The 26860-nt window shown below is 32.2% G+C and overlaps 4 protein-coding genes across 4 annotated transcripts; 2 read left to right on the top strand and 2 right to left on the bottom strand.

Moving 5' to 3' along the window:
• The first annotated feature begins 747 nt into the window (after nucleotides 1-747).
• On the top strand, nucleotides 748-1386 carry LOC131638559 (uncharacterized). Its single transcript, XM_058909122.1, has 2 exons — nucleotides 748-889; nucleotides 974-1386. Exons 1-2 carry the CDS (start codon nucleotides 748-750, stop codon nucleotides 1384-1386), a joined length of 555 nt encoding a protein of 184 aa, XP_058765105.1.
• Nucleotides 1387-7098: 5712 nt separating this feature from the next.
• Nucleotides 7099-8193, top strand: LOC131638560 (putative F-box protein At5g55150). The gene has a single exon (XM_058909123.1). The coding sequence runs from the start codon at nucleotides 7099-7101 to the stop codon at nucleotides 8191-8193; it is 1095 nt and encodes a 364-aa protein (XP_058765106.1).
• A 6265-nt stretch (nucleotides 8194-14458) lies between these two features.
• On the bottom strand, nucleotides 14459-15659 carry LOC131638535 (vacuolar cation/proton exchanger 2-like). The gene is made up of 4 exons (XM_058909094.1): nucleotides 15609-15659; nucleotides 15481-15534; nucleotides 15232-15348; nucleotides 14459-14560 (listed from the first exon to the last, which is right to left on the bottom strand). The coding sequence occupies exons 1-4, from the start codon at nucleotides 15630-15632 to the stop codon at nucleotides 14459-14461; spliced, it is 297 nt and encodes a 98-aa protein (XP_058765077.1). The 5' UTR covers nucleotides 15633-15659.
• A 1732-nt stretch (nucleotides 15660-17391) lies between these two features.
• On the bottom strand, nucleotides 17392-18731 carry LOC131638561 (probable protein S-acyltransferase 6). Its single transcript, XM_058909124.1, has 4 exons — nucleotides 18651-18731; nucleotides 18262-18561; nucleotides 17916-18149; nucleotides 17392-17817 (listed from the first exon to the last, which is right to left on the bottom strand). Exons 1-4 carry the CDS (start codon nucleotides 18714-18716, stop codon nucleotides 17392-17394), a joined length of 1026 nt encoding a protein of 341 aa, XP_058765107.1. The 5' UTR covers nucleotides 18717-18731.
• Nucleotides 18732-26860: the final 8129 nt, after the last annotated feature.

Below are 26860 nucleotides of genomic sequence, written 5' to 3' on the forward strand. Positions count from 1 at the left end.
AAGAAGAAGGCACAATCATATAGAGCCGATTAACACTCATGAGGGTTTGGTGGAGAAGGTGGAGGAGGTTAGGGAAGAAGTGAGAAAACATTTTTCTAACAAATTTATCGAGTTAGATGCGGATAGAATGCTTTTAGATGGTATTTCTTTTAAGAGTATTACTTCTGAGGATAATTTAGTTCTTGATTGTCCTTTTCAAGAAGATGAAATTAAGGAAGCTATTTGGTGTTATGGAAGTTCCAAGAGCATGGGTCCGGATGGTTACTCCTTTTTGTTTATAAAAAAGTTGTTCGTTCTTCATTAAGGATGATTTTGTGAATTATCTTAATCATTTTCATTCAGGTGGAAGAATCTCAAAGGCAATATTTTCATCTTTTTTTACTTTGGTTCCTAAGCCTCCGAATCCGACTTCTTTGGATGAATATAAGCCTATTTGCCTAGTGGGTTGTATGTATAAGGTTACTTCCAAGATCTTGGCGGGAAGGTTGAAAAAAGTGCTTCACTCGATTATTTTGCCGTGTCAAAATGCTTTTGATTCAGGTAGACATCTTCTTAATGGGGGTCTTGGTGGCTAATGAGGTTGTGGATTTTGCTAAGAAAGAGGTGAGGGGTTGCCTTTTATTTAAATTAGATTTTGAGAAGGCGTATGATAAGGTTTCTTAGAATTTTCTTATAAACATGTTGTGTAGGATGGATTTCGGTGTGAGGTGGAGGAGATGGATGAAAATGTTGGTTTTTCAAATTAGTATGTCCGTTTTAGTTAATGGTAGTCCGACGAAGGAGTTTGTTGTGGAGAAAGGTTTAAGTCAAGGGGATCCTTTATCGCCTTTCCTTTTTGTGTTGGTTATCGAGGGGCTTGCGGGTCTTGTTCGGAAGTTGTCTGAGAACGGTGAATTTAAAGGTGTGGGGATTAATGGGAGTAGTGTCGTCGATATTCTTTAATTCGCGGATGATACTTTATTGGTGGGTGAAGGTACTTGGAGACAAGTGTGGGATATTAAAGTGGTGTTGAAAGCTTTTGAGCTTGTGTCGGGTCTTGGAATCAATTATCATAAGAGCAAATTGATTGGGATTAATGCGAATAATAATTTCTTAGATGCCGCTTCTTTTGTTCTTTCTTGTAAAGTGGAGGCTAGCAAATTTTTGTTTCTTGGGATCATTATTGGATGTAATCCAAGAAGATACTCTTCTTGGATAACTCTCTTGTCGAAGATGAAGAAGCGCCTAGCGGGTTGGAAAAACCGATTTCTTAGCTTGGGTGGTAGGATCACTCTCTTGAAATCCATTCTTAGCTCGCTCACTATTTTTAATATGTCTTTTTATAAGATGCCGGTTATGGTGGCCAAAGAATTTACTAGGATGCAAAGTAGTTTTCTTTGGGGATGAGGGGTGGAGGATAATAAGAGAAGGATTCCTTGGGTGAGTTGGAAGGAGGGCTTGACATCAAAAAAAAAAATCGGATTTCAATTTGCCTTTTCTTAACAAATGGAGATGGAGAATTCTAAAAGGTCATGATTCGGTTTGGTATAATTTTTTGAAAGCCCGTTATGGTGACTTATCTATGAAGAGTTTTTGTGGAGGTATGTTTCCTTTAGACTCTATTTCTTCCTCTTCGTCTTCTTCTTATTGGTTGAATGATTTAATTTCGGTTGGGAAAAGCGTGGGTGGCGATCCTATGGTGTCTCATTGTCGATTTAAGGTTGGTAATGGATACACAACCCCTTTTGGGGAAGCGAGGTGGAGGGAGGAATTTTGTTTGAAAGAGAAATTTACGGAATCATATTTTGTCTCTTTATTGAAAAAAGTGTCGGTTGCGGGTATGGGAGGATGGGAGAATGGAGTTTGGAAATGGGGGAGTTGCGGTATTATTTCGTCTCATCTTACCGATTCGTTCACGAGATCAGCCTATGGCCTTTTTCAAAATTTTATTGATGGTTGTGGGGTGGTTTTAGATGTGAAGGATGACATTAATTGGAATATTATGGTGGATGGAGATTTTTCGGTTGCTTCTTGTTATGGGCATTATGTCGGAATGCATATTCCGTTTGATCCTTCTAATAGGAATGATGTTACTTTAAATTTAATTTGGAAATTGGAAGTGCCTTTCAAAATTAAAGCTTTTAGGTGGAGAGTTTTTGTAAATAGACTCCTAACAAAGGATTTACTTGTGTATAGAAGAATTGCTTTGTCTATGGATAATACTAAGTGTGTTTTTGCGGTATTGATCCAGAAAATCGAGATCATTCTTTCTTCAAGTGCAAGATGGTGGAGGTGGTGTGTAGGGAGGTTGCAATTTGGATAAAAAAGCCAGATGGAGATTTGGAAGAAGATTGTTTATCGTGTTTCATGGATTGGTTTTATTTTTGTAAAAAAAAGAAGGTGAAAGAAGAAAAATTAGGAGTGTTTGTGGTTAGGTATTTTGTGGTTTCTTTGGTTAAATGGGAATGAAATTTGCTTTAGAAATGAGGTTTGAAATGTGAATAATACGGTTTGGAGTATCAAATCTTTAATTTGGAAGTGGTCTTTTATAGGAGAAATTACTCACCCCATTTGTAGTTTTTACGATTTAACATAGATCATTTGTTATATCTTTCGTAATACTAATTGGTTTATAATTTTTTTGTTGTTGGCAGATCTACTCCGTTTTATGTGTAAACAAGTTTTGAGAAACATAAATTCTCTATCATAATATAACTTTGCTTACACCAAAAAAATTATAGCGATATACTATTTACATTATCATTGATCACTAAATGCAGCAAAATTTTATTTTTGTTGTTTATGGCATAACTCACTTTTGTCATACTTCTTCTTATTTTATTGCAAAAAAGTTGTATTACTAAAGCACCTAAAAATAAAAATGATGAATAGATATGTGTTTTTTATTTATGTATTATTAAAGTTGTATTAATGATATTGGAAAGTATTGTTGTTTTTGAGCTATTTTCTTTTTTCGCTATTATAAATGAATTAAACTAATTAAAATTAAATATTTTTCTCACTATTTTTTTCCATTTCTTTGTAAGTTTTTGTTTATATTATAATTTTCATTTGCATTCATTTGCTTTAATTATCAACTAGGTAGTAAGTTGTAGGGATTTTATTAGAATATATTTAAATTATTTTTTGCATAAATTATTTTAAATTTTGAGCTTAAAGGTAGTGTATTGTCAGTGTAAAATATTTTACACAGTGAGTACATCACAACTCTTAAAATAAAAATAAAAATTATATGTAGTTTAATAAAAAAGTCAAACGTCTATCAAAATTAACGGTTCTGATTTCACCGACAGCGTAAAATCACTTTACATTATCGGCGTATATTAATTAAATCCTTAATTTTTTCAGTTTTACATAATTTATATTTTTAAATTAATTGTATATCGGCTGGAACCAAATGGTCCACAATAGTACAATACTCACCTCCATTATCAAAACAAACACATTTTAGCTTCTCGCCTATTTGCCTCTCTACCAAAGCATGGAATTCTTTGAACTTCTCCAACACTTGGTCTTTTGTCTTCAAGGCATAAACTCGTAGTTTCCTGGAACAATCATCAACAAAGGTAACAAAATAAAGTGCACCACTAAAGAATTTTAGCTTTGATGGACCACAAACATCATAATATACCAATTGAAGTAACTGTGACTTTTTTGATGGAGGATGTCTCTTGAAAGATACTTTAGTCTGTTTACCAATCATATAACGAGAACACTTCTCCAAATCTGCATTCTTTAATCCTATAAGAACATCTTTTTTTTGCCAAAACATTCAGCTCATTTCCATTAATATGACTAAGTATTTGGTGCCACAAAGATGCTTCCATGTCGATAGCATTCACATTGTCCCTAGCAGCCAAAACTTTTGTCCAATACAGTTTAGAAAGTTTCTCCTCTCTAGCCATAACCAAGTTACCTTTGTTGAGTTTCCACTTTCTAGAACCAAAGTGATTGTCATAACCACAATTATCAAGCATATGCATACAAATCAAGTTAAAGCGGACATCTAGAGCATGTTTGAAATCTCTAAGCAAAAATTTTATTCCCATGTTGGTTTGCAAGCAAACACCACCAACACCAATTGCCTTAAATACACCATCATTATCCATCTTCAACATTCCAAAGTCATCCGAAATATAAGATGTGAAGAAATTCTTCCTGGGTGTAGGATACAATGTAGCTCCCCTATCAACTACCCACATGCTCTCATCTGATATGAGATTAAGAGACTCATGATCACGTAGAATAACAAGATCATTACTGGTAGCAGTAGTAACATGACCATCATCGTGATCTTCATGATCTCTTTCTTTAGCCTTACCCTTCTTGCCTTTGTTATCCCTTTTCCATTGATAGCAATACTTATGTATGTGTCCTATTTTGTGACAATAATGGCACTTCAGATTCTTGTATCGCGGCTTGGACTTGCTTCTGATGATCTCTCTACCACCCTTTAGTTCCTTTTTATGACTTATTCCCCTATTTTCAGTGGCAAGCACCTCAGATTGAGATGAAGAACCTTATGCCTTCCTTCTCATTTCCTCATTAAGAATACCATGCTTAGTTGTTTCCAAAAGAAACAACACCTCTAGGAGCAGAACTTGTGATAGAAACCTGAAACGTCTCTCAAGACTCTAGTAAAGATAGCAAAAGAAATACTCCTAAAAGTTCATCATCAAATTTAATATACATTCTTGACATATGATCAAGGATCCCTTGAAATTCACTCAAGTGATCTGAAATAAAAGTCTTCTCCTTATATTTTAAACTTTTGAAGCTATTCAACAAAAATAATTTACTATTCTCTAATTTAGAGACATACAAGGGCTCTATCTTCTCCCACAAAGTTTTTGTATGTGTCTCATTAGTAATACGATTATAAACATTATTTTCTATATATTTCTGTTGAGGGTGTCAATGAAGATTAGACTTTGATTACTATAATGTAGTTGCTGAGATTCGTAAGAGGTAGATCAACTTTTTTTTCTTTTCTCTCGGTTGTCAACTCCATCAAAGAATAGATCATAAATAAAATGTGCTAAAATATAATTGTTGTGATTCGAATAGTGTGATCAAAACTTTTTCAATTGCTTATTAGATCAACCAAAGGAAAATGTAATATTTCTTTTATAAAAAAAATATGTCGCGCCTATAATTTACATAGGAGACTTTGTTATAGATTATTTGTTGAAGTGAAATTATCTCTTACTTTATATTTTTATTTATTTTTTATAAAATAAATATTATTATTTAGATATTTTTATAATGTCTTTTGCTAATACAAACTACACTTCAATTACCATTACTAACCTAAATTCATGTGGTCATGCGTGAGATTGTAGTTTGTATGTCTTTTCTTAAAAAACTAAACTCAACAAATGATAGGACTTATAAATGTGCATTCAATTAGAATTTAAAAAGATTTGTTAAAATGAAAAAGACTCGTGGTTTACAACAATTATTTTCTTTTATTCTTTTATAAGTTTAAGTAAGGAAAAATTAATAAGTAAAATATTTAAAAACAAATAAAAATCTGGATAATTGATGAAATAGTATAATAATAAATTTGGCTAAAAAATAAAATATTATTTATACTGAATTCAAAAATGATAATTTCATAAAGTTATTTGTAATTCTGTTATTTATTTATTTATTTGTAAAATATCTTTTATTTTGTTAAAAGCATGAATAAGAAAACCTAATAAATACAATATCAAAAAGCATATATAAATCAAGATACTAAATTTATTTTGATTGTTTATAAACTTTATCCCTGTATATCCCAATAAATGTTTTTGGTTTTTTATTACGATCTATATCTTATTATTGTCAAAAATCTAAATTCTTGTGCCATATGTGATTTAGAGAGGTGTATTTAGTTGAGATTTAAAAGATATTTTTTTAAAGATTTTATTTCTTCTATTATATTTTTTATTTGTTGTGAAAATATCTTTGATTTCCTTAAAAGCTTGAGCGACCCTAAAAATTACAAAAAAACATAGATAAATCAGAATGCTCAATCTATTTTAGTGGTTCAATAATAAATTTGAATATAAAAATATTAATTTGCATACTGATTTCAAAATTTATAATTTTACTAAGGTTGGATTTTTTTTGTTCTGTATATTTTTTGTTGTTATTATGAGTATATTCTATATTATCTTATTTCCCTAAAAAATAAAATAAAAAATTTAAAGTGCTATGAATTTATCAAATTTAAATATGAGTATATTCTATATTATCTTATTTCCCTAAAAAGTAAAATAAAAAAGTTAAAGTACTATGAATTTATGGAATCTAAATATGAGTATATTCTATATTATCTTATTTCCCTAAAAAATAAAATAAAAAAAGTTAAAATACTATGAATTTATCAAATCTAAATATGAGTATATTCTATATTATCTTATTTCCCTAAAAAATAAAATAAAAAAGTTAAAGTACTATGAATTTATCAAATCTAAATATGAGTATATTCTATATTATCTTATTTCCCTAAAAAATAAAATAAAAAAGTTAAAGTACTATAAATTTATCAAATCTAAATATGAGTACCTTCTATATTATCTTATTTATCTTTATAAAAAATAAAATAAAAAGTTAAAGTACTATGAATTTATGGAATCTAAATATGAGTATATTCTATATTATCTTATTTCCCTAAAAAATAAAATAAAAAAAGTTAAAATACTATGAATTTATCAAATCTAAATATGAGTATATTCTATATTATCTTATTTCCCTAAAAAGTAAAATAAAAAAAATTAAAGTACTATGAATTTATCAAATCTAAATATGAGTATATTTTGTATTATCTTATTTCCCTAAAAAATAAAATAAAAAAGTTAAAGTACCATGAATCTATCAAATCTAAATATATCATATCATCATTAAGTATAATAATAAATAGACGAAGATTTTATTAAAAAATCAAATATATATCACAATGATTTTAGATACTGAGAATTCTAATAAAAAATTGGGATATAAATGAGACTCGATTAATAGATAACACACGAGACTTAGTTTTTTTCTTCTATTTATAGGTTTCAGAATCTTTCACAAATGCATTGCACTGTAACTTGAACTTGAATGAGCATGGCTTTTCTCTCATCGGCTCCATTTGTAATCCTTCCTTTTTTCAATAAAGAAACAGTTTATGAAGACGACGACAACAACGTTCATCGTAACATTCTCGTTCTCTTCGACGACAAATACTACAAGTGGAACACTATCTTCAACTCTCATGAAGGTGCTTGGTGTGTAGGCTCTTCAAACAATTTCTTGATGTTTATTGACAACAAAGGTTATCCTTTTCTTCTAAATCCATCTTCCAATACTTTTATTCATGTTCCACCTTTTACCTCCTTATTAATTCAACATGCAAATGTTCCCTCTTATTCTTATTATGTTCAATTCCTTCGCAAAAGCTTTATATCCAAAGCAGTATTGATGTCTTCTCCTTCTCCTTCACAATACACCCTTGCCATCATGTATGATTGTCCATGTAGGATTGCTTTTTGCAATAACCATAACGCTTCGTGGGTTGAACTCTATGATGCAAAACAATTTTACTCTGATATTGTGTTTCATAATAATATTCTTTATGCTTTGGATGAAGATGGATCTATTGAAGGGTGGGATTTTTTTCATCAGAAGGTCCCGAGAAAGATTTTGGAAGTTAATTATCCAACCTTAATTTTAGATAAGGAACAAGAGATAAAATTTCCAATTGATAAGTTTTCAACTAAACTTTATTTGGTAATATCCAAAAGAGATTTTTTGTTGATAGAAAGGTTCATTGGTAATTTCGTTCATCCTAACGGTGAGGTAGTTTATGAAGGAAGCAATCTATCAGATCAAGTTGAAATTTGTCCTTATAGAACAAAGCATTTTAATGTGTACAAACTTGACTTGGTGATGAGAAACTGGGAAAAAGTGAAGTTTTTAGAAGGTGAAGTTATATTTGTAGGTGCTAATGAGTCAAAGTTAATAGATGCCTCCGAATGTGATAACAAAGGAAATTTAATTTACTTTAGTGATGATAGATGGGAAGAGATAAATTTACACTATTTATATGGTGGACATGATTGGGGCGTTTTCAATCTTCAAGACTCAAGTGTCAAGCTCTTAACTCCTTATGCAAATAAAATGGATCCACCACCTATTTGGATGGTTCCTTATTCCAATTAATTTGTAGTAGTAGTAGTGATTCAATTCCAACTATAATTTTCCAAGTGGAAGTAATTTTAGTATCTACTAGTTATACTCACTATTATTTCTATATGTTTTATTTGCATTGCATTATGTTATATAAAATTAGATTATTTCGTTGTGTTCATTTATTATAAACAATTGAATATCAATTTCTTTATTATCCAAATAATTTAGTAGTTAGAATTTCACACATTAAATTTGAAGAAATGAAAAATACTAAATTGGAATTTGCGCATAGACTTAACATTTGAGTTGTACTATAGAAAAGAATTAACTATCATTTCAATGTATATTTATGATTGAACAGTTTAGGCAAATTTCTGCTCAGCAAATGAACTTATTCTTTCATCAAACCTACGAGATTGAAGACGATATTTTCTCTGAATTGTGAGTTAAAGGTAGCATTGATAAAAATTCAAACATAGTCAGACTTGATTAATGATTGGTCTTATTTATGAGGTTAAACTCCGATTAGTCAAAAGCAACAAAAAGAAAAGGGGAAAATCTTTGATATAATCACTAGGTGAACATCTCAAAACTAGAGAAACTAATAAAATAAAGATAAAATAAAAAGCTATTTAAAAAAATAAAGACATTTTTCATTTAATTCTTGATACCCTAAAATGTGTCAAAGACACTACATATATGATAATGAATTAAAACCTCAAATACAACATGAGCCTAATAACAATACTAATAACTACTAATATAAATTCTATTATACCGGTCTATCATTGCCGCCGGGTTCACTTGAACATTGTCCTCAACATTGTCCAAGTTCTTCTGCTCCAATCCGTTGACGATGAGCACAAGTCTTCTGTGCATATTGATCTTGTAACATATCATGATTTTCAATGTGAAGATTTTTGGTTAACAACACAAATAAGTGAATCTTATAATTATCAAATTTAATTGCAATAAGTACACTGCCAAGATAATTCTCACATTTATCATTTCACTCCAACACACTAAGTCTTTTTCAATCATTTTGTCAAATATGAAACAAGGGAAGTGCGGAGGATGTTTGTTATGAAACTTTTTTGGAAAATAATCTAATTGGGCTATACAACAGTAAATAGTGGGATAACGTTAACAAAGATGTGGAAGGTAGGATATGGATGGCTTTTGAAGCGATGGGAATCGGAAATTTGAAGGATAGGAGTATTTTCATTAATAAAATGCGTGAATTGGAAAAAGTGGAGTTAGAAAAAAAATTGTCAAGGAAGGAGACTATATCTACTTTGAAATGATAATTGTTTCATTCAACGTTAGAGGGGGGGGGGGGGGGGGGGGGGGGGGGGGGGGGGGGTAACGCTCTCAAAAGAAGAAGAATTAGTTCTATTGTTAAGAAGGGAGGCGTGAACATTGTTTTTATTCAAGAAACTAAATTGACAAAAATGGAGGATTTTGTAGCTAATAGTATGTGGAGTAACACAGATATTGGTTTTTCGTTTTCTAATTCGGTAGGGATGTCGGGAGGGATATTAACTCTATGGAGGATTGAAAGGGTGGAAGCTTTACATAGTTTCAAAGGAGAGGAATTCTTAGGGATCAAAGTGTTATGGGAGGATAAGTGTTATTATGTGGTGAATGTGTACCCTTCTTGTTTTCTAAACAAGAAGAATGAGTTGTGGGTTAATTTATTGAATATGAAGGATTCTTGTGCGGATGGAGAATCAATTTTTGGTGGTGATTTTAATGCGACTAAAAATCTTGGTGAGAGGAAAGGGTGGATGGGGAGGGAATTGAATAATGGTTCGGATCTTTTTTCTAAATTCATCGAAGATAGTGGTTTGGTGGATGTGTCGTGTAAAGGGAAAAAATATACTTGGTATAGTGGAGATGGAAAGGTCATGAGTAGAATTGATTGGTTCCTTGGGTCGGATGTTATTGTTAATAGATGAGGGTGGTTGGTAAACTTGTAGGGGAGAGAGATATCTCAGATTATTGCCCGGTTTGGTTAGTGGTGGATAACATAAATTGAGGTCCTAAACCTTTCAAGTTGGCAAAATACCCTTTTTCGTCCCTTAACTTTACCTCGGAGTCCATTTTGGTCCTTTAATTTTTAAAACGTTCAAATAGACCCCTTATCTATTAAAAAGGTGACACGTTAGTCCTTTCCATCTATTTATGCAAACGGACATTAAAGAGTGTATACGTGGCGTTTGACACACATATATATATATATATATATATATATATATATATATATATATATATATGTATATATATATATATATATATATATATATATATATATATATATATATATATATATATATATATATTACACGCGTGGTAGGTTACGTGGCATATGTTATTAATTTTCCAAAATGGGTAAACTTATTCACAAAACTCAATCTAATTTTATACACTAACTCACTTATTTATTTTTTTGGTAATTGTACCGAGAAGACATCTTAATTTTTGACTAATAAATGACAACCAGAGCTTAATGGAACATATAGTGTGTACTGTTATCATCTTAATGCACATGTTTCTTTTTGATTATTTCTGAAAAATGGACTTTATTGTGAGACACTTTGTTATGATTTTTATGTGTAGTAACAATGGAAAATTCAGCTATGGGTATGCTAGCTCACCCGGCAAGAGAACATAGTTGAATTTGAAAGTTGAATTTGAATTATGATATATGATTCTGTAATATTTATATCTTATAATTTTTTTTCCATTATTCTTCACTAAAATTATCTATGCTTTGTAACATCTGTGTACAATCTTATCCATATAAAGAGTATATGTATTTTAATTGGGATGTGTTTACATTCCTACTCTGTTAACTTGTGTTTATGTCTTATAAATTTGTTTCCATTATTCTATCATCATTTAATTATATTACAAAACTTCACCTTTTAATTTTATTTATTTATTACAGGACCACATTTCAATCCAATGAGAAGGAACATGGTGCCCCTTGAATGAGACTAGACTATGAATCTTAAGTTTTTGCTAAAATTATGTTGCTAGTGCCATGGACTCTTCCTAGCAATCTTGCGCTGTGCATTATATTAATGTTAATTTTACCTATTTGAAGGTCAGTTAAATTAGGTGCAAAAATGGTAAGTGTGCATGTACAAGCACACTTTTTATTGGCCCCCTTCTTTTCCTTGAAATCTAATTATTGAAGCAAATGAAATCAGGTAAGCAAAAATTATTGAATGACAACGAAAAAGGGTCCTCTTGTCTTGCTATCTCCCTTTCTCACCTCAGGCAGCTTTCTTGTGGTCCTTTGCAATTATTTGGCGGCCGTCCTCAGCATGGAGATAGTGATTCCGTTAAAAGAATCATTTGTGTTATTTTATAATCTCATACGAGTTACTTTAGGTCTTTGAGACTAAAAAATCTTTGCTTTTTGTTGGATTTGATTGGGTTTAAATGTCTTTAATGTTGTGTATTCGTCTGTTTTTTACATTTTATTTCATGTTATAAATTAGTTTCAAATTTATCAATAAAATTTAATTAATTTTTTTAAAATTTCAAAAAAATTTACCTGCTGAATAACCTGCAAAATTTAATTCTTGCGGGTTTACCTGCAGATTTTGGTTCCTGCGGATTTACGATTACCCACGACGAAGGTTTTAGCTGGAAATAAAAAGCCGCAGAAAAATAGAGTATTTTTAGAAAAATAGAGTATTTCTAGTAGTAAACTTAATTAAAATAAAATAAAATTCAAAATAATTTATACGCTCATCTAATAAGGATTTATGATATTAAACATTAATGATACAAAATGTTTATATTCATTTCTCTCGTATAAAAATATGTAGGCTAAATATTATTAATTTTTTAATTTAAGTGTAATTATAGTTTGTGGAGGACAACAAAATATTATTCAAGAGAAATATTTTAGGTAAATTCATATAAAAGTTTTAAAAATTTATTATAAATTAGCTTTAAAAATAGAATTGAATTAAAATAAATTAAAATATAAAACTTTTAGAAGAAAACTTTTTTTTATAAGGCAAATATATTAATAAAGAAAAACTATTACAAAAAGGGAAACACAGTTAACTCTATCTATAAGAAGTGAACCTAAAGAAAGGTATTTCTAATCTATTTTTTTAAAAATCATTCTTTATCCCATTAGGGAAGAAATTAAAAAAAAGTTGTGGATCTTGTGTTCAAACCAATATTTGCAAAATAGTCGATATAGAATTTTTTTTCTCTATAAATATGAGTAATAATGATATATGAGTTATTAGTCTTATTCCAGCAAGCTTGCCATATGTTTCTAGGTCTCCAGGGAACCAAAGAGGGGTTGACAAAAGCTTTTACAATCATAAGAGAATCAGTTTTAATCCAAAGCAAGCCAACCACGTGAAATAGCTATATCAATGGCTTTCAAAATTGCAACAAATTCAGCAATAGTTGAGGAGCTCCATAACAAGTTTTCAACAAAAAAAACATAAAAATCCCCAGTAAAAATACCTCTGCAACCCGAAGAATTCGTGGAATGGTTGTAGGCTCCGTCATAATTACATTTTATCAAACCATAATTTGGCGGATTCCACAAAACCTCTTTAATGTTGGGGGCTCTAGGAGGCTGGATGGTTACTTCAAAATCTTTAATAAGAATGAAGTCATACATGGAAGAAGAGGCAGTCAATGTGTGTCATTTTCTACCATCTTTGTTTGAGCCATGATTTTGTTGGTTGTAGAATTAATACATGGTTTCAGATTGTTATGCTTTAAACAGTTTCTAGATTTCCTGATTTGGTAAAGGGTGAACACCACTGCTACCGTCAGAACCACGACACACTGCTTTGATTTACCATGAGTGCAGAAAGAAAGCCATTGATCAACAGAACTGTAAATAGTATTACTGTTTGTTATCTTTCCAAGCCAGCGCCAAAGAGCTTTCACAAAACTGCACTGAAAAAAACAGCATTGTGAAGCCAACTGAATGCCTCTCCGCGTTAACAGCAAGTCAATAGGGATTTTATCATGTTGGAGCCTCCAAGCCAACATAGATTTTGAGGGAGGGATGTCGACTTGCAAGATGATTTTAGCCCAGTCAACTTGAGGATAATGCTTAGACTTGAAAGAATAGGCATCCTTGAGGGTGAGCAAATAAGTAATTGTGCTATTTCAAATCCTGATGTTATCGAGAATGAAATGCAGTCAAGAGGATGAGGCAACTTTTGAGTTAAGAAGGGGGACTAGCCATACCAATATTGAGGGAAGGACTATTGGCCTGACATCAGCGACTATAGTATTTTCATTGACACCTTTTTCATGGAGAAAATTGAGAGATGTTCCATCAAAATAGGTTGGCCACACCAAGAGTCTCTCCAACACTTTATTAACCTACCCGATCCGATGGACCAGCTCATGTTTGAATTTATTGTAAGGATTTCAGTCTTCATGCATGTCCAGAGAGACGAGAATATGTGATATTTTATCATACCATAACTTCTCACCATCCTATTCTTGAGAAGAATTGCCCAAGGTTCATTGTTGTTCAACAAATCCCAACCAAGTTTGAGGTTGAAAGCTTCATTTAAATGGATTAAACACCTCAATCCAAGGCCACCAGATTCATAAGGTTGGCAGATTTTCTTCCAAGCCACCATGAGAAATTTCCCATTGTGGATGTCTCCGCTCAAAATAAAGTTCTTACAAGAATTTTCAGTAGTCCTAAAGAAAATATTTAATACATATACAATGTTACTCTATTTTAATTTTAGGGTTAAATATGTTTTTGGTCCCTATAAATAAGTCAAAATCCAGTTTTAGTCCCTATAAAATTTTCATTCAAAGAATGGTCCTCTTAAATTTTTCCGTCTCCATTTTTAGTCCTTGCCGTCTATTTGCTCTAACGGAAGCAGACGTGGCACGCCACGTGTTACGCCACGTCACTAAAAGTCAACACTGTAAAAAAAATATGTTAGATTGCGGGGGTTTTAAACCTCCCTAAATTTGATATTTTTTTTGAAAATTGTTACATTCCAATTTTTTCTTACCTACCAATATCAGTATTAATTAAAGTCTTGATTCATATATTCCCCTTCTTCTTCACACTATAATAAAACAATAGATTAACTAACAAATTTTACTACAAATTATTTTTATTGTTGATTTCAAGTTAAAAAACATCTATTTAACTCTAATTATTTTTATAGGCATGCTGGTTATCAAAAGATTTTCTTAGCAATAGGAGAATCAGAGATTCATCTATAGCATCTGCTTCGTGATAATATATAGGAAATGTATTATCAGTTCACTCACCACTTTTAGGGTCGACATGTACAAAAAAATTGGCAGCAATTATAAGATAGCATAGAATAAGCATTAAGCCTTTAAAATAGTTTGAGGTCCCTTCCTGTAAGGATAAAAGCAATGTAAAAATGGTTGTCAGTTATCACAGACATATATAATGGTGGCAAATAGGAAGGAAATAGACAAAGAAAATGCAACAAAAAGCTCATGCATAGACTAAACAGTTACTTGATCCTAACCAGGCAGAATGAGACATAAATCACAAATGGCCCGTTTTAACAGCAAATTAAAAACCAACAATCATGCTTTTCAGACATAACTACGAGAATGAATATACCAGAGCAAGAGAAATAAGATAGTGTTCTATATAATGGAATGAGAAGTTGAAACAATGAACATGCATTCTCATGAGAGATTTTTCTCCAACAGCCTGGTATCCCAAAAGTAATGTGCGTGTATGCGATGTGTTCCAACTGCCTGGTATCCAAAAAGTAATGTGCGTGTATGCGACGTGTGTGTATTTATATTCCTATTGTAGTACCTGGTCTATTCATATCACACTTTGTTTCAATTATCTATAGTAAACTGAAGAGATGTCCAATGCCAAAGCAAATGATGATGATATAAAACGAGCGTTGAGAAACATGTGAAGGAATCCGTGTGGTAATAATATGCAAAGATTTGAAAAACGGGTGTCTAATGCATGTGCACTTAAGGGGCATAGGGTATTAGCCGGTCAGCTTAATCCATAGGGTTAAATAAGAAAACACATACCTGCATCATAAATGCAACTACCAGCATAGTGATAAAAAGTGTGGCAGTCTCAAAGAGTTGAAAATTCAAGTCCATTTCTTTTCCCATGCACCATCCAACAACCACACAGAAAGGGATCTACAAATTTCAAGAGAATAAGAATCAATTATTTTCAACAACCATCATCTCATTCACAGAAGTTCATAAACTAGAAACATCTTCCAATTACATAGGAAACCCAGGCTATTTGATAAGAGTTCAAGGCCATACCACAAACATCGATATCTGGGTTGATGATCCAACAGCAACTCCAATTGTGATATCCTGTGAAAAAATTGAATACATTAACAGATTAAACAGTATTCATAGAATAAATGAAGGTTTTGAAAGCCACTTACTAGCTTGTCCTTTACGGCAAACATGATAGCACTTGCATGCTCTGCGGCATTTCCTACAATTGGAAGCAAGATGACGCTAATAAAAGCCACTGACATATTCAAGGATTCAGATGCTCCCTGCAAGAGAACAGAAACCGAATATGGTTATGAATCAATTTAGGAGTTAATTTGATGTTTATGGAAAAGACTAGGGATAGTAGATTTCTTCATTGTCAACAAGGAAAAGAATGACAGTGATGTTTCAGAGGTGTATAATCACAAAGCAATCATTAAGTTTCTGTTCCTGTGTAGTTTTTGGATTTTGGGCAAGGATTAATGCGTGTTTAAAATCTTTCTCCTCTGTCGCTATATTTCCTTTTCATGACTTTATAATCTTGCCTCATGATTTCCTATAATATTTTGTTTTACAGCATGGACCAATTAGGAGGTAACAGGAATATATGTTTTTTAACTTGAAATCAACAATAAAAATAATTTGTAGTAAAATTTGGTAGTTAATCTATATTTTATTGTAGTGTGAAGAAGAAGGGGAATATATGAATCAAGACTTTAATTAATACTGATATTTGTAGGTAAGAAAAAATTGGAATGTAACAGTTTTCAAAAAAAATATCAAATTTAGGGAGGTTTAAAACCCCGCAATCTAACATATTTTTTTACAGTGTTATTTTTAGTGACGTGGCGTAACACGTGGCGTGCCACGTCTACTTCCGTTAGAGCAAATAGACGGCAAGGACTAAAAATGGGGACGGAAAAATTTAAGAGGACCATTCTTTGAATGAAAATTTTATAGGGACTAAAACTGAATTTTGACTTATTTATAGGGACCAAAAATATATTTAACCCTTAATTTTATACTATCATCATTCAATAAAAATTTATAACATTGAACATCATTGACACTAAATATATGTTCTCGTTTTATAATAGGAACGAACAACTAACGATTTTTTTAAGTTATTTCACTTAAAAAAAGACATTTTTTGTGCTTTAATAAATTACAAAAAAAAAATGTACCTCTTATGGTTGGAGTTAATTGAAAATTAAAAAACTAATTTATTTAAAAACTGTTTTCTTTATTTGTAGAAAAAGAGGTGATGCACCGACAGTGTAAAAATCATATTTTACACTGTCAACCAATCACCACCATGTATCTAATTAAATCATTTTTTTATTTAAAAAATAATTTAATAACATGGCAAATTAATGACTTTTTATTGGATGAAAGTGTAAAACTACTTTACACTGTTACTGCACTACCTTTTAAGTCTTATTTAAAAACTTTAAAAACTGTTCCCAAAACACTCATTAGCAATATGTCAATTTAATATTTTTCCTTACTTAAGTATCCATCCAGCTATCAACAAAATAATCTAAAAAACAGTGTCAAAAAGGTTTTAAAAAACGGTTTGTAACAAAATATTGACAAATGCCAATACCAATACCAATACTATTAAAATTTATACCAATACTATTAAAGAAGAAATTATAAATAATTTACATTATCACGACCATAATCAGTCTCGCAACACATATATCAATCGAAATCGTAAAAGTCTTTATGACTGCAATCATTTAGGAAAAAAAAACAGCGAGTTAACAGACAGATCGGAAACTCATCCATTGCACAAATCACTGTCAACCTATAGTCATGTTTAAGTTTAGATAATTAACAGTAACTCAATGTTATTTAGTAAAAGGATACACTTTAAAATATCAACAAAAGAAAAGAAAGGAAAAAAGAAGTAACTAAACATATTGGAAGGATCACTTTCCATTATTTCTATAAATTGTCTTCTTCTTCTTCTTTGAGTTTTTCTACAAGTGTAGATATTTTTGTTGAGTTGTCACCAAGCTCATTACTACCATCATCAATGATCCAATTTGATTCCCTATCGTGTATCTCATCGAAAACTTCAAGATTTATTTCTAATTTCTTGCTACTTCGCTCTAGAAAGGAATCAACTTGTGCCTGCATGCTCTCTATATGAAGCAACCTGCTAATATCCACATATGTTTCTCTTAAATCAACACCTTTTCGTCTTGATGATGATTCTGACAGTTCTTTCGGAATTGAAACTTTAGACCTGAAATTGTTTTTGGATGGAGGAATTGAAGATAAGAACACTTCTTTGAAATTCTCAATCACCCCTTTGTTATAACACTTGACTTGTGGATCATACTTGTATCTAATATTTTCATAAGTAGTCTACACATAAAACAAAAGAAACACATATTAATAGATGTAACAAAAACAAAACTAGTGTTTTACATGGAACTATGAGTTCAATAGTGTTCGAATCGAACCCGATTTGTGATGATTAGATATGTATGAAGAACAACGAGTCTTCCAACTAACAATACAGAAATGAAGGAGTATACTATTAGTGCAATGGAAGCAGGAGTTTTGATCATTGCTTTCCAAATTGATATCTCTTCCAAGCCTTGGATCCTCTTGATGTAGAGCCAGCAAAATCCATGAATATATAGGAAAAGAAGCATTGTAGACAAAACAAACACGTAGTAAAACCGATAATTTCGCTGTCGCCGTGAACATATAAGAAAAAAAGGGGGGAAAAATTATAACCTAACAGTTTCATGAACACATTATATTGATATTAGATGAACAAGATAATGGACATTAGTACATTACCAGTCCAATACACTGACCAACCCATGAGCAGTGATGATCGAATCGCTCCACGCAATTATCGCATATTGAGCAATGAGAACAACGAGGAGGTCTATATAGCATGCAGGTATCACAATGTTTTGCTTTAACAATTGTACCATTGATAATTACTTCCTTGATTTGTGGTAAATGACATGCTAGAATATTGTGTTCGATATCGACACTGACACTTTCGCCGTTAACTTGTGGCACCGGAGGATACCAATTGCGAGGCACTATGCCAGGATCTCTTCCTGAGGTCACTAGAAGGGCAATCAGAACCTGACAATAAGCGTTACAAGTTTAAATTTTCCACATATATTTGATCAATATAAAAATATATATCATCGTATATAAAAATCATCACTTACAAAAATTGTGTGAATAATAACTAGAATCAGTATTGAATATCCAAAGTGATGAGGAAAATCATCCATCAAATTTCTAGCTATAAAAGCACAAAAAACTGCAACTGGAGCAACAATAAGAAATATTGTTCTAATTATATATTTGACGTCAGGTCCAAATATTAACCTCCCTTTAAGATAAAATACCTGAAAAAATTGCAGAGTATTAAAACAATACTAATTAAATACATAAGCTTAATTTGTAAATAAGTTGACTTACGTTATTGCCTTTCCAAACATGATAAACTCTGACCACCGAGGGATCAATAGTGTTTCCGGGAGTTTCTATGGCGGAGTTCAAGGACGAGGAAGGATGCATTTCTTCAGCTTTGAATGTATGAAGATGAACAACTCTGAATAAAATGAATGAAAATTTTCACTTTTTTTTTTAAATGGAAAATAACTGATTTATAAAGGAATAAAAACTTTACATAACCATGTCCTTTTTCAAATTAAATCTATTTATAGTATACTCTACTTTAAAAAAATTAAGAGAATTAAATAGCATTATTTTAGTATGTCTGATTTATATATAATCAATTGATAATTAAAACAAATAAATACAAAATGTTGTTAGCTTCGCAAGTATAATTAAATTGAAATGTTTAAATTGATAAATAAAACAAGAATTTTTCTTTACCCACCTCCCTATGGGGGTCACCCCAGCGAAATCCCCCAATTACCCCTGCTTCGGAGATGCATCTCCGAAGTTAATTTTTTTTTGAATTTTCATACTTTTCGGAAATGAATCTCCGAAAACACCAAAAAAGTGGTGTTTTCGGAGATGCATTTCCGAAGTCAAAAAAATTCAAAACCGTGAATATTTCGGAAGTTCATTTCCGAAAATATTCCTGCATATACAATTTTCCCTCCTTCACTATTTCATCATTTTTTCTCCAAAACTTCTCCAAACCCTCTCCAAAACTCAATCAATCTCCATCCATTTTTCGTCTCAAAATCAAGTTTCAAATCGTTGATCACGTTAAAGGGAGCATAGAAAGCTACAATTTGAGGTAAACATCTCTCATTTCATCCCCTATTTCACTATATTGATTGATGAATTTTCTACTGAAACCTGCGATGGTTCGGAAGTTCATTTCCGAAATATATTACCTAACAAATTTCAGAAATGAACTTCCGAAATATGCCCTGGCAGTTAAAAAAACAGTTTTGGCCAATTTTGCTAATTTTTGCATATGTTAGGTATGGTGCATCCGGACAACATGGTGCAAGACGATGACGCAGTAGTTCCGGAAGTCATCAACGTTAAAAACGATTCGGTTATCGACGATCGAGCTATGATCAATGCGGTTGATGTTCGGCAACAATTTACCAATGATCGGAGCTTCGGTAGTCGCGAGCATTTGATTGATTGGGTTCAGAACGAAGCTAGTAAAGTTGGATTTGGAATTGTAATTTTAAGGTCCGACAATGGAAATAGTAGACGGAAAGCTTTCATTGTTTTGAATTGCGAACGGGGTGGGAGTTATGCACAATCAAACCGGGTGCTAAAACACGAAGACACGGGATCGAGAAAGTGCGGGTGTCCGTTTAAGTTGCGGGCGACTCGGAGGGTTGATGATTTGTGGCGTCTAACCGTGATTTGTGGAATTCATAATCATGCCTTGGATTCCAAGTTACACGGACATCCAATGGCGTGTCGTTTGTCCCGCGAAGAGAAGAATGTGATTTCGGATTTAACGATAGTCAAAGTGGCGCCTCGCAACATACTTGCCGATTTGAAGCGTAAAAAACCGGATATCGTTTCAAATATCAAGCAAGTTTACAATGAACGACACAATCTCAAAGTTTTGAAAATGGGCCCTCGGTCGGAAATGCAACAACTTTTGAAACTATTAGGCGATAACAAATATGTGTCAAGCTTCCGAACGTCCGAGGACAAAGTTACGGTGCGTGATATTTTTTGGACTCATCCCGAAAGTATCAAATTGTTCAACACATTTCCAACCGTTCTTGTCATGGATTCGACGTGTAACACCCCATTTCTACCCGGAAAATATATATAAATCAGAGTTTTTAAAATTTCTCAATAAACAAATGAGGCGTCACATGATCAAAACAAAACAAATGAACTCGTTGCATAAAGCGGATACATAACACCTTTGAAACAGAATAACTTATTTTATTAAAACACAGCGGAATCACTTAAACAAGTATTCAATAGAATATCTTCAGTTAACTTATCATTTTGTTCAACCAAGATAACACGATTAAACAACAACATCATGAATGACATAAATCGTTCCCCCCAGAGTGCTACGTATCAGAGCGACAACCGACTCGAGTAACGGCAACTAAATCTTCATACTTGAATACCTGCACGTTACCAATATAAAGGCAACGGCGAAACAAGAGAAAAGGGTGAGATATCAAATCATATAAGTGGGCGCATGATAAATTGTATATTAGGATTCAGGCATATAAAATCATTACATCGCAAGTATCAACAGTTACCATACACATCATACTTCCACAGTTCATTAATCTCTCATACTTTTCATCGCACAACAAGTCATAATTATGTAAATAGTATCATCCAATAAATTTTATATATTCAAGTAAGCACAAAATTCAATAGTATAATACTCAAAAGATTCAATACTATTATCCCAAATATATACACAATCCATCATTATCACATATTCACACGTTTAACCAATTATATATCAAAACATCACCAATTTCAATTATCACATCTCATGTACACATGACAATCACATAAATGCATATATTCAAACATCACTTAACCTCAATGTGACTCAATGCAAGACATGTGACTCTATGCATGTGGTACCCAATATGGACCCAAAGTTCCACCGCTTCCGATTCATATAGAATCTAGCCACGCTTCAGATCCGGACAAGATCAAAGCCACCAAATGTAAACATATAGTTTACCGCTTCCGATTCACTTTAGAATCTAAGCCTCGCTTATGTTTCAAAGCAAACCACCTTTGTTTCAAGGCATCCATGATATGAATGTATGTACAATGTTAATCAAACATATGCAATTAAGATCATCTCTACCATCTTAATATTTAGCATATCACAATAATTCAACTCGATGAATTATCCACCAATTGTACACAACATTCACAACACATACATATCATTCACATATAAAAGGTCAATTAATCAATTACGATTCACAAAATCCAATTAACACTAGTAACCATACTATCTCATGTTAATTCTCATTTTGCCAATTATATATGGACATACACATTTAAAATCAAGCAATTAATCATTAAAATTAATGCTATCCAACTACCCACAGAGAATCAATATCAAAACAACATCATTGACATAATAATGTATATTTCTCAACATACATATTCAAGCCAAAACACAATTACGGACGAATCCTCAAAATGCCGTAATTTACCGACAAACCGAATAATTGATCCAACTTCAAGTATATTCCAATCAATTAAACTTATTGCAATTAATTTAACTATTAACTTAACCAATTAATATCAAACTATATTAATTTAATTCACTTCAATTTCTACTCCATTTCCAATTTCTAGCATTCTATTGCTCAAAACCATTTTTATTGAAAAGAATATCACACTAGCTTTCTAACGCCTCGAACGGAGACTCAAACAGAGTTACGGTTCAAAAGATATGAATTGTTAAAGTTCCAATAAAAAAACAAACACCGACGTTATACACTGACAACTCTAAACATATCAGAATTACTCAAAACAAATAAAAATATGACTCTTAATAATTCAAAACAACTCTGACAACTTATTGTCGACTCTAACAACTCTATTGACAACTCTAACAACTCTATTGACAATTCTATTAAACTATTATAATTTATTTATAAAGAATATTTAAACCAAACACAATTTCAGTCGATTCGTAAAATATCACAATTTTCAACAAATAACGTTACCACGTTAATCTACTAATTTAACTTAGCTACCAAGTCAATTTTCATCAAATTCTAAACAACTAAATATACCGCTTAATTCGGCTATTTCGGTCAAACGGGACTGCTTTTACTATTACTACTGTTTCATCTCCAAAATCTTATTATTCTTTCATTTTCTACTCATACTTCATTTTTATTATATAAGTCATAAAGTAACAGGTATAATTATCATCATCATTCATTATATATATTAGCATGCCTTACCAATTTCCTTAATATACATAGTTTATATATATATAGAGAAATCTTATGCATTAAATTTTCATGTCACCTACAGACCAAAATGCAAACAAAAGATAGACAGGAAGAAGATAAGGGGCGCCCAATCCTAAGCATTGGAGACTAGACTACACAGGTAATTGATTAACATCATATTTTCAGTACATGTTACTTTAATAAATTCTAGTGCTAACACATCGTCATAAGTGACACAACAAATCTATGGTTTCTTAACTTATGTTCAATACATTTTCTCTCATCACAATCTAACCATTAATAACATATGACATTATGAACTAGTACACTTTTTCTTCATTTTGTTTATAGTTGTCAAATGTGAACCAAGCCAAAATACCAGACTCACGTTTCATTGAATCCACAAGTTTGTGTATTATACGCAGAGAAAAACAACGCTCATACCCAATTTGTTTTAGAATAATCACTTAAATAATAATTCCTTATTAACTACAAGCAAGAATGGGACAACAATTAACATAAGCAAATGCAATAACCTAAATCCCTAATCCCCAACATGCAATTGCTCATAAGCCCCATTATAGGAAGAGAACCCCACCCTTACCCTTATCAATGGAAGCAACTCAATGGGTCTCTAATTGCATCTTTACTTGACACCATGGATGAAAAATCTTCAAGCTTCTTCTTCTTCTCCATAGTCTTGCCTCTTTCTCCTCTATTCTTGTTTCTTCATTATGACAACTCTCTCTTTCCAAAATCTCTAAAACCCTAATATAAAACCAATTGGGCTTAGTGTTTAAATCCTCTCTTTATTTAATATCCTCCAAAATCAATTTAAGCCCAATAAGAGATATAACTCAAATAATCAATTATATCACTTATAATAATAATTCCTTCAATATAATAATTTCGACTTATAAATAATATTATTCTTAATATTATTTTCTGACTATCCGACTTCGATTTATATAATTCCAAATACGCCCTTAAATAACACCGACAATCCAAATTCGACTAAATCAAATATTTAAATCCTTCAATAATTTAATTAACCAATTTAATTAAATTCAGGGTGTTACAACTCTCCCCCACTTAGAATATTTTCGTCCTCAAAAATTGGCTCAACACCATCCAAACACAAACCTCGTATCCAAATATCAATCTCTAAATCGCGCTTGGTAACACTTCGATCACTACCTCTTCGTCACAACAATGATTCTCATGAACATAAACACATTACAGATCTTACCAGTTTTGCAATAATCAACGACTCAATGCAGTATTTTGGCGCATCACACTTATTCCAACAGTCCATCAATCCAAATATCAAGATAACTCATCTTTACCGACTTCTGTCATATAGTTTCTTACTCCCTCAAGCCTTACAACAACAGTGTCACCTAAGGCTTCCGCTGCTCAACTCTGATAATTCTCTTTAAGTCACCATTCTCGATAAAATTCCGTCCACTTATATGGTTCACAAATTCTCGATCCAATACAAACTTTCTTCAACACTCATCCCCATGTCGTTGTTTACTTGATAATTCCAATCTTTCACTTTGTGACACTCGCTTGCATAAAATGTACCACACCGATTGTTAATCTCATCTAATTCTAACTCAACCATCCCTCTTACCAAGCTACACAAACTAATGGGCGACTATCTTCACAATAAAATATAGATATTCTTTCTACACTATTAAGACAACAAGACAAATCTATAACGTCCAACACGAGTTTTGTCTACCATTAACAATAGATTGAGGGTGATCAGTTCCCCAATTTGTCAAATAGTATTCGACAACCATGGTGGAGTATAAATCGTCGTTACTTCGTAATAGCGTCATCTCCGAATTTTCACTCAAATCCATTAACACGTCATAATCCAATGATTCACCTTGGATTTTTACAATACCCACAACTTCCTACTCGTTATATCTTGTCGATGAGACACCAACGTCCAATCATAATACAAAAGTCTGATTCATAATCACTTAGCATCACACAATTTGTTTTCTCTCAACCGAAGTCCTCCTCACGATAAACTGGCAATAGAAATTTCGTACAGTCCTTCTTTTATACACACCGCCACTTTTGGCATCCCGAATACGACTTCTATCACCCCTAAGTCTGACTTTTTCTTCGCTACTACTTCACCCTTCTTAAAATTCATCAGTACTCAAATCATTTTTAATACCGAACATCTCGTTCTCTCATCTTAATCATCAATAACAAGTTCTGCTTAACTTCGCTTCAGACATTTGCGGTAATAACCATTCTTATTCAACATGCTTACACATTTCCATAAGGTAGAATACAACTTCACCTCTTCATAGGTTCAAACAGTACGTCCAAGTGATACTCGAAACCCAAGATACAAATCTCTGATGTTATCCGAATTGTAAACATCGACGTCAAGCATCGACAATTTTTATGTTATCTCCTAAACTCCTCAAATAACTTCGACGACAAACTGCACCCCATCCCAACATCATCATGTCAAAATCAAATCTATTACGACTGCAACAATCATTCTTATAATACACTTTATCTCTTTATCTTTTTGGCGCTTCAAACGGAGTTCATATCAGATATTCAAAAATCAAGCTACACGCATTCTCGAGTACCAACTCGGGTTCGCGATTCCCAACACTTCGTACATCGACTATGTCCGTTAATCACTTATACGAGTCTAACATAAAGTCTACCGTAACTTTATCACTTTAACACTTGTTAAACACCGACATCAGACGCAAAGGTTAAACACACTGACAAGTTCTCAGTCCTCAACCGTGTTGAACATCGCCACTCTCTAACTTCTGTCTCCCAAAATTATCCTTAACTTCACACCGTCTTCGACTCTGGGTAACATCCAAAACTCTCAACAACACTTGCATCTTCTCTTGTCAACAGCATACATGACCATCCCTTACAACAGAAACATCTTTGAAAAGTAAAACTTCTCCCCCCCTTGGAATCAAACCAATCCCTGCAACAAAGCAACCAAGTACCGACAGTGTTTCACACACATGTCACGTACTAAGGAATAAAACAGTGACAGCATTCAACTATCACACAACTCAATTGACTCGATAACTTAGCCGGACGGACCGACCTGCTCTGATACCACTATTGTAACACCCCATTTCTACCCGGAAAATATATATAAATCAGAGTTTTTAAAATTTCTCAATAAACAAATGAGGCGTCACATGATCAAAACAAAACAAATGAACTCGTTGCATAAAGCGGATACATAACACCTTTGAAACAGAATAACTTATTTTATTAAAACACAGCGGAATCACTTAAACAAGTATTCAATAGAATATCTTCAGTTAACTTATCATTTTGTTCAACCAAGATAACACGATTAAACAACAACATCATGAATGACATAAATCGTTCCCCCCAGAGTGCTACGTATCAGAGCGACAACCGACTCGAGTAACGGCAACTAAATCTTCATACTTGAATACCTGCACGTTACCAATATAAAGGCAACGGCGAAACAAGAGAAAAGGGTGAGATATCAAATCATATAAGTGGGCGCATGATAAATTGTATATTAGGATTCAGGCATATAAAATCATTACATCGCAAGTATCAACAGTTACCATACACATCATACTTCCACAGTTCATTAATCTCTCATACTTTTCATCGCACAACAAGTCATAATTATGTAAATAGTATCATCCAATAAATTTTATATATTCAAGTAAGCACAAAATTCAATAGTATAATACTCAAAAGATTCAATACTATTATCCCAAATATATACACAATCCATCATTATCACATATTCACACGTTTAACCAATTATATATCAAAACATCACCAATTTCAATTATCACATCTCATGTACACATGACAATCACATAAATGCATATATTCAAACATCACTTAACCTCAATGTGACTCAATGCAAGACATGTGACTCTATGCATGTGGTACCCAATATGGACCCAAAGTTCCACCGCTTCCGATTCATATAGAATCTAGCCACGCTTCAG

The sequence above is a fragment of the Vicia villosa genome, unplaced genomic scaffold, assembly GCF_029867415.1.
Source record: "Vicia villosa cultivar HV-30 ecotype Madison, WI unplaced genomic scaffold, Vvil1.0 ctg.002327F_1_1, whole genome shotgun sequence".
In the NCBI taxonomy this organism is placed as follows: Eukaryota; Viridiplantae; Streptophyta; class Magnoliopsida; order Fabales; family Fabaceae; genus Vicia; species Vicia villosa.

Bases quoted from the DNA above. Each gene is read 5' to 3' on its own strand.
- LOC131638559 (XM_058909122.1), top strand. From the start codon at position 748: ATGTCCGTTTTAGTTAATGGTAGTCCGACGAAGGAGTTTGTTGTGGAG. The intron at 890-973 runs GTGAATTTAAAG...TGGTGGGTGAAG, and splicing joins TCGGAAGTTGTCTGAGAACG to GTACTTGGAGACAAGTGTGG.
- LOC131638560 (XM_058909123.1), top strand. From the start codon at position 7,099: ATGGCTTTTCTCTCATCGGCTCCATTTGTAATCCTTCCTTTTTTCAAT.
- LOC131638535 (XM_058909094.1), bottom strand. From the start codon at position 15,632: ATGTTTGCCGTAAAGGACAAGCTA. The intron at 15,349-15,480 runs GTATGGCCTTGA...TGAAATTTGTAG, and splicing joins CCCAGATATCGATGTTTGTG to ATCCCTTTCTGTGTGGTTGT. The intron at 14,561-15,231 runs GTATGTGTTTTC...TTATCCTTACAG, and splicing joins TAGTTGCATTTATGATGCAG to GAAGGGACCTCAAACTATTT.
- LOC131638561 (XM_058909124.1), bottom strand. From the start codon at position 18,716: ATGGATGATTTTCCTCATCACTTTGGATATTCAATACTGATTCTAGTT. The intron at 18,150-18,261 runs GTAATGTACTAA...TCACGGCGACAG, and splicing joins TTGGTCAGTGTATTGGACTG to CGAAATTATCGGTTTTACTA. The intron at 17,818-17,915 runs GTTCGATTCGAA...TTTTATGTGTAG, and splicing joins ATCTAATCATCACAAATCGG to ACTACTTATGAAAATATTAG.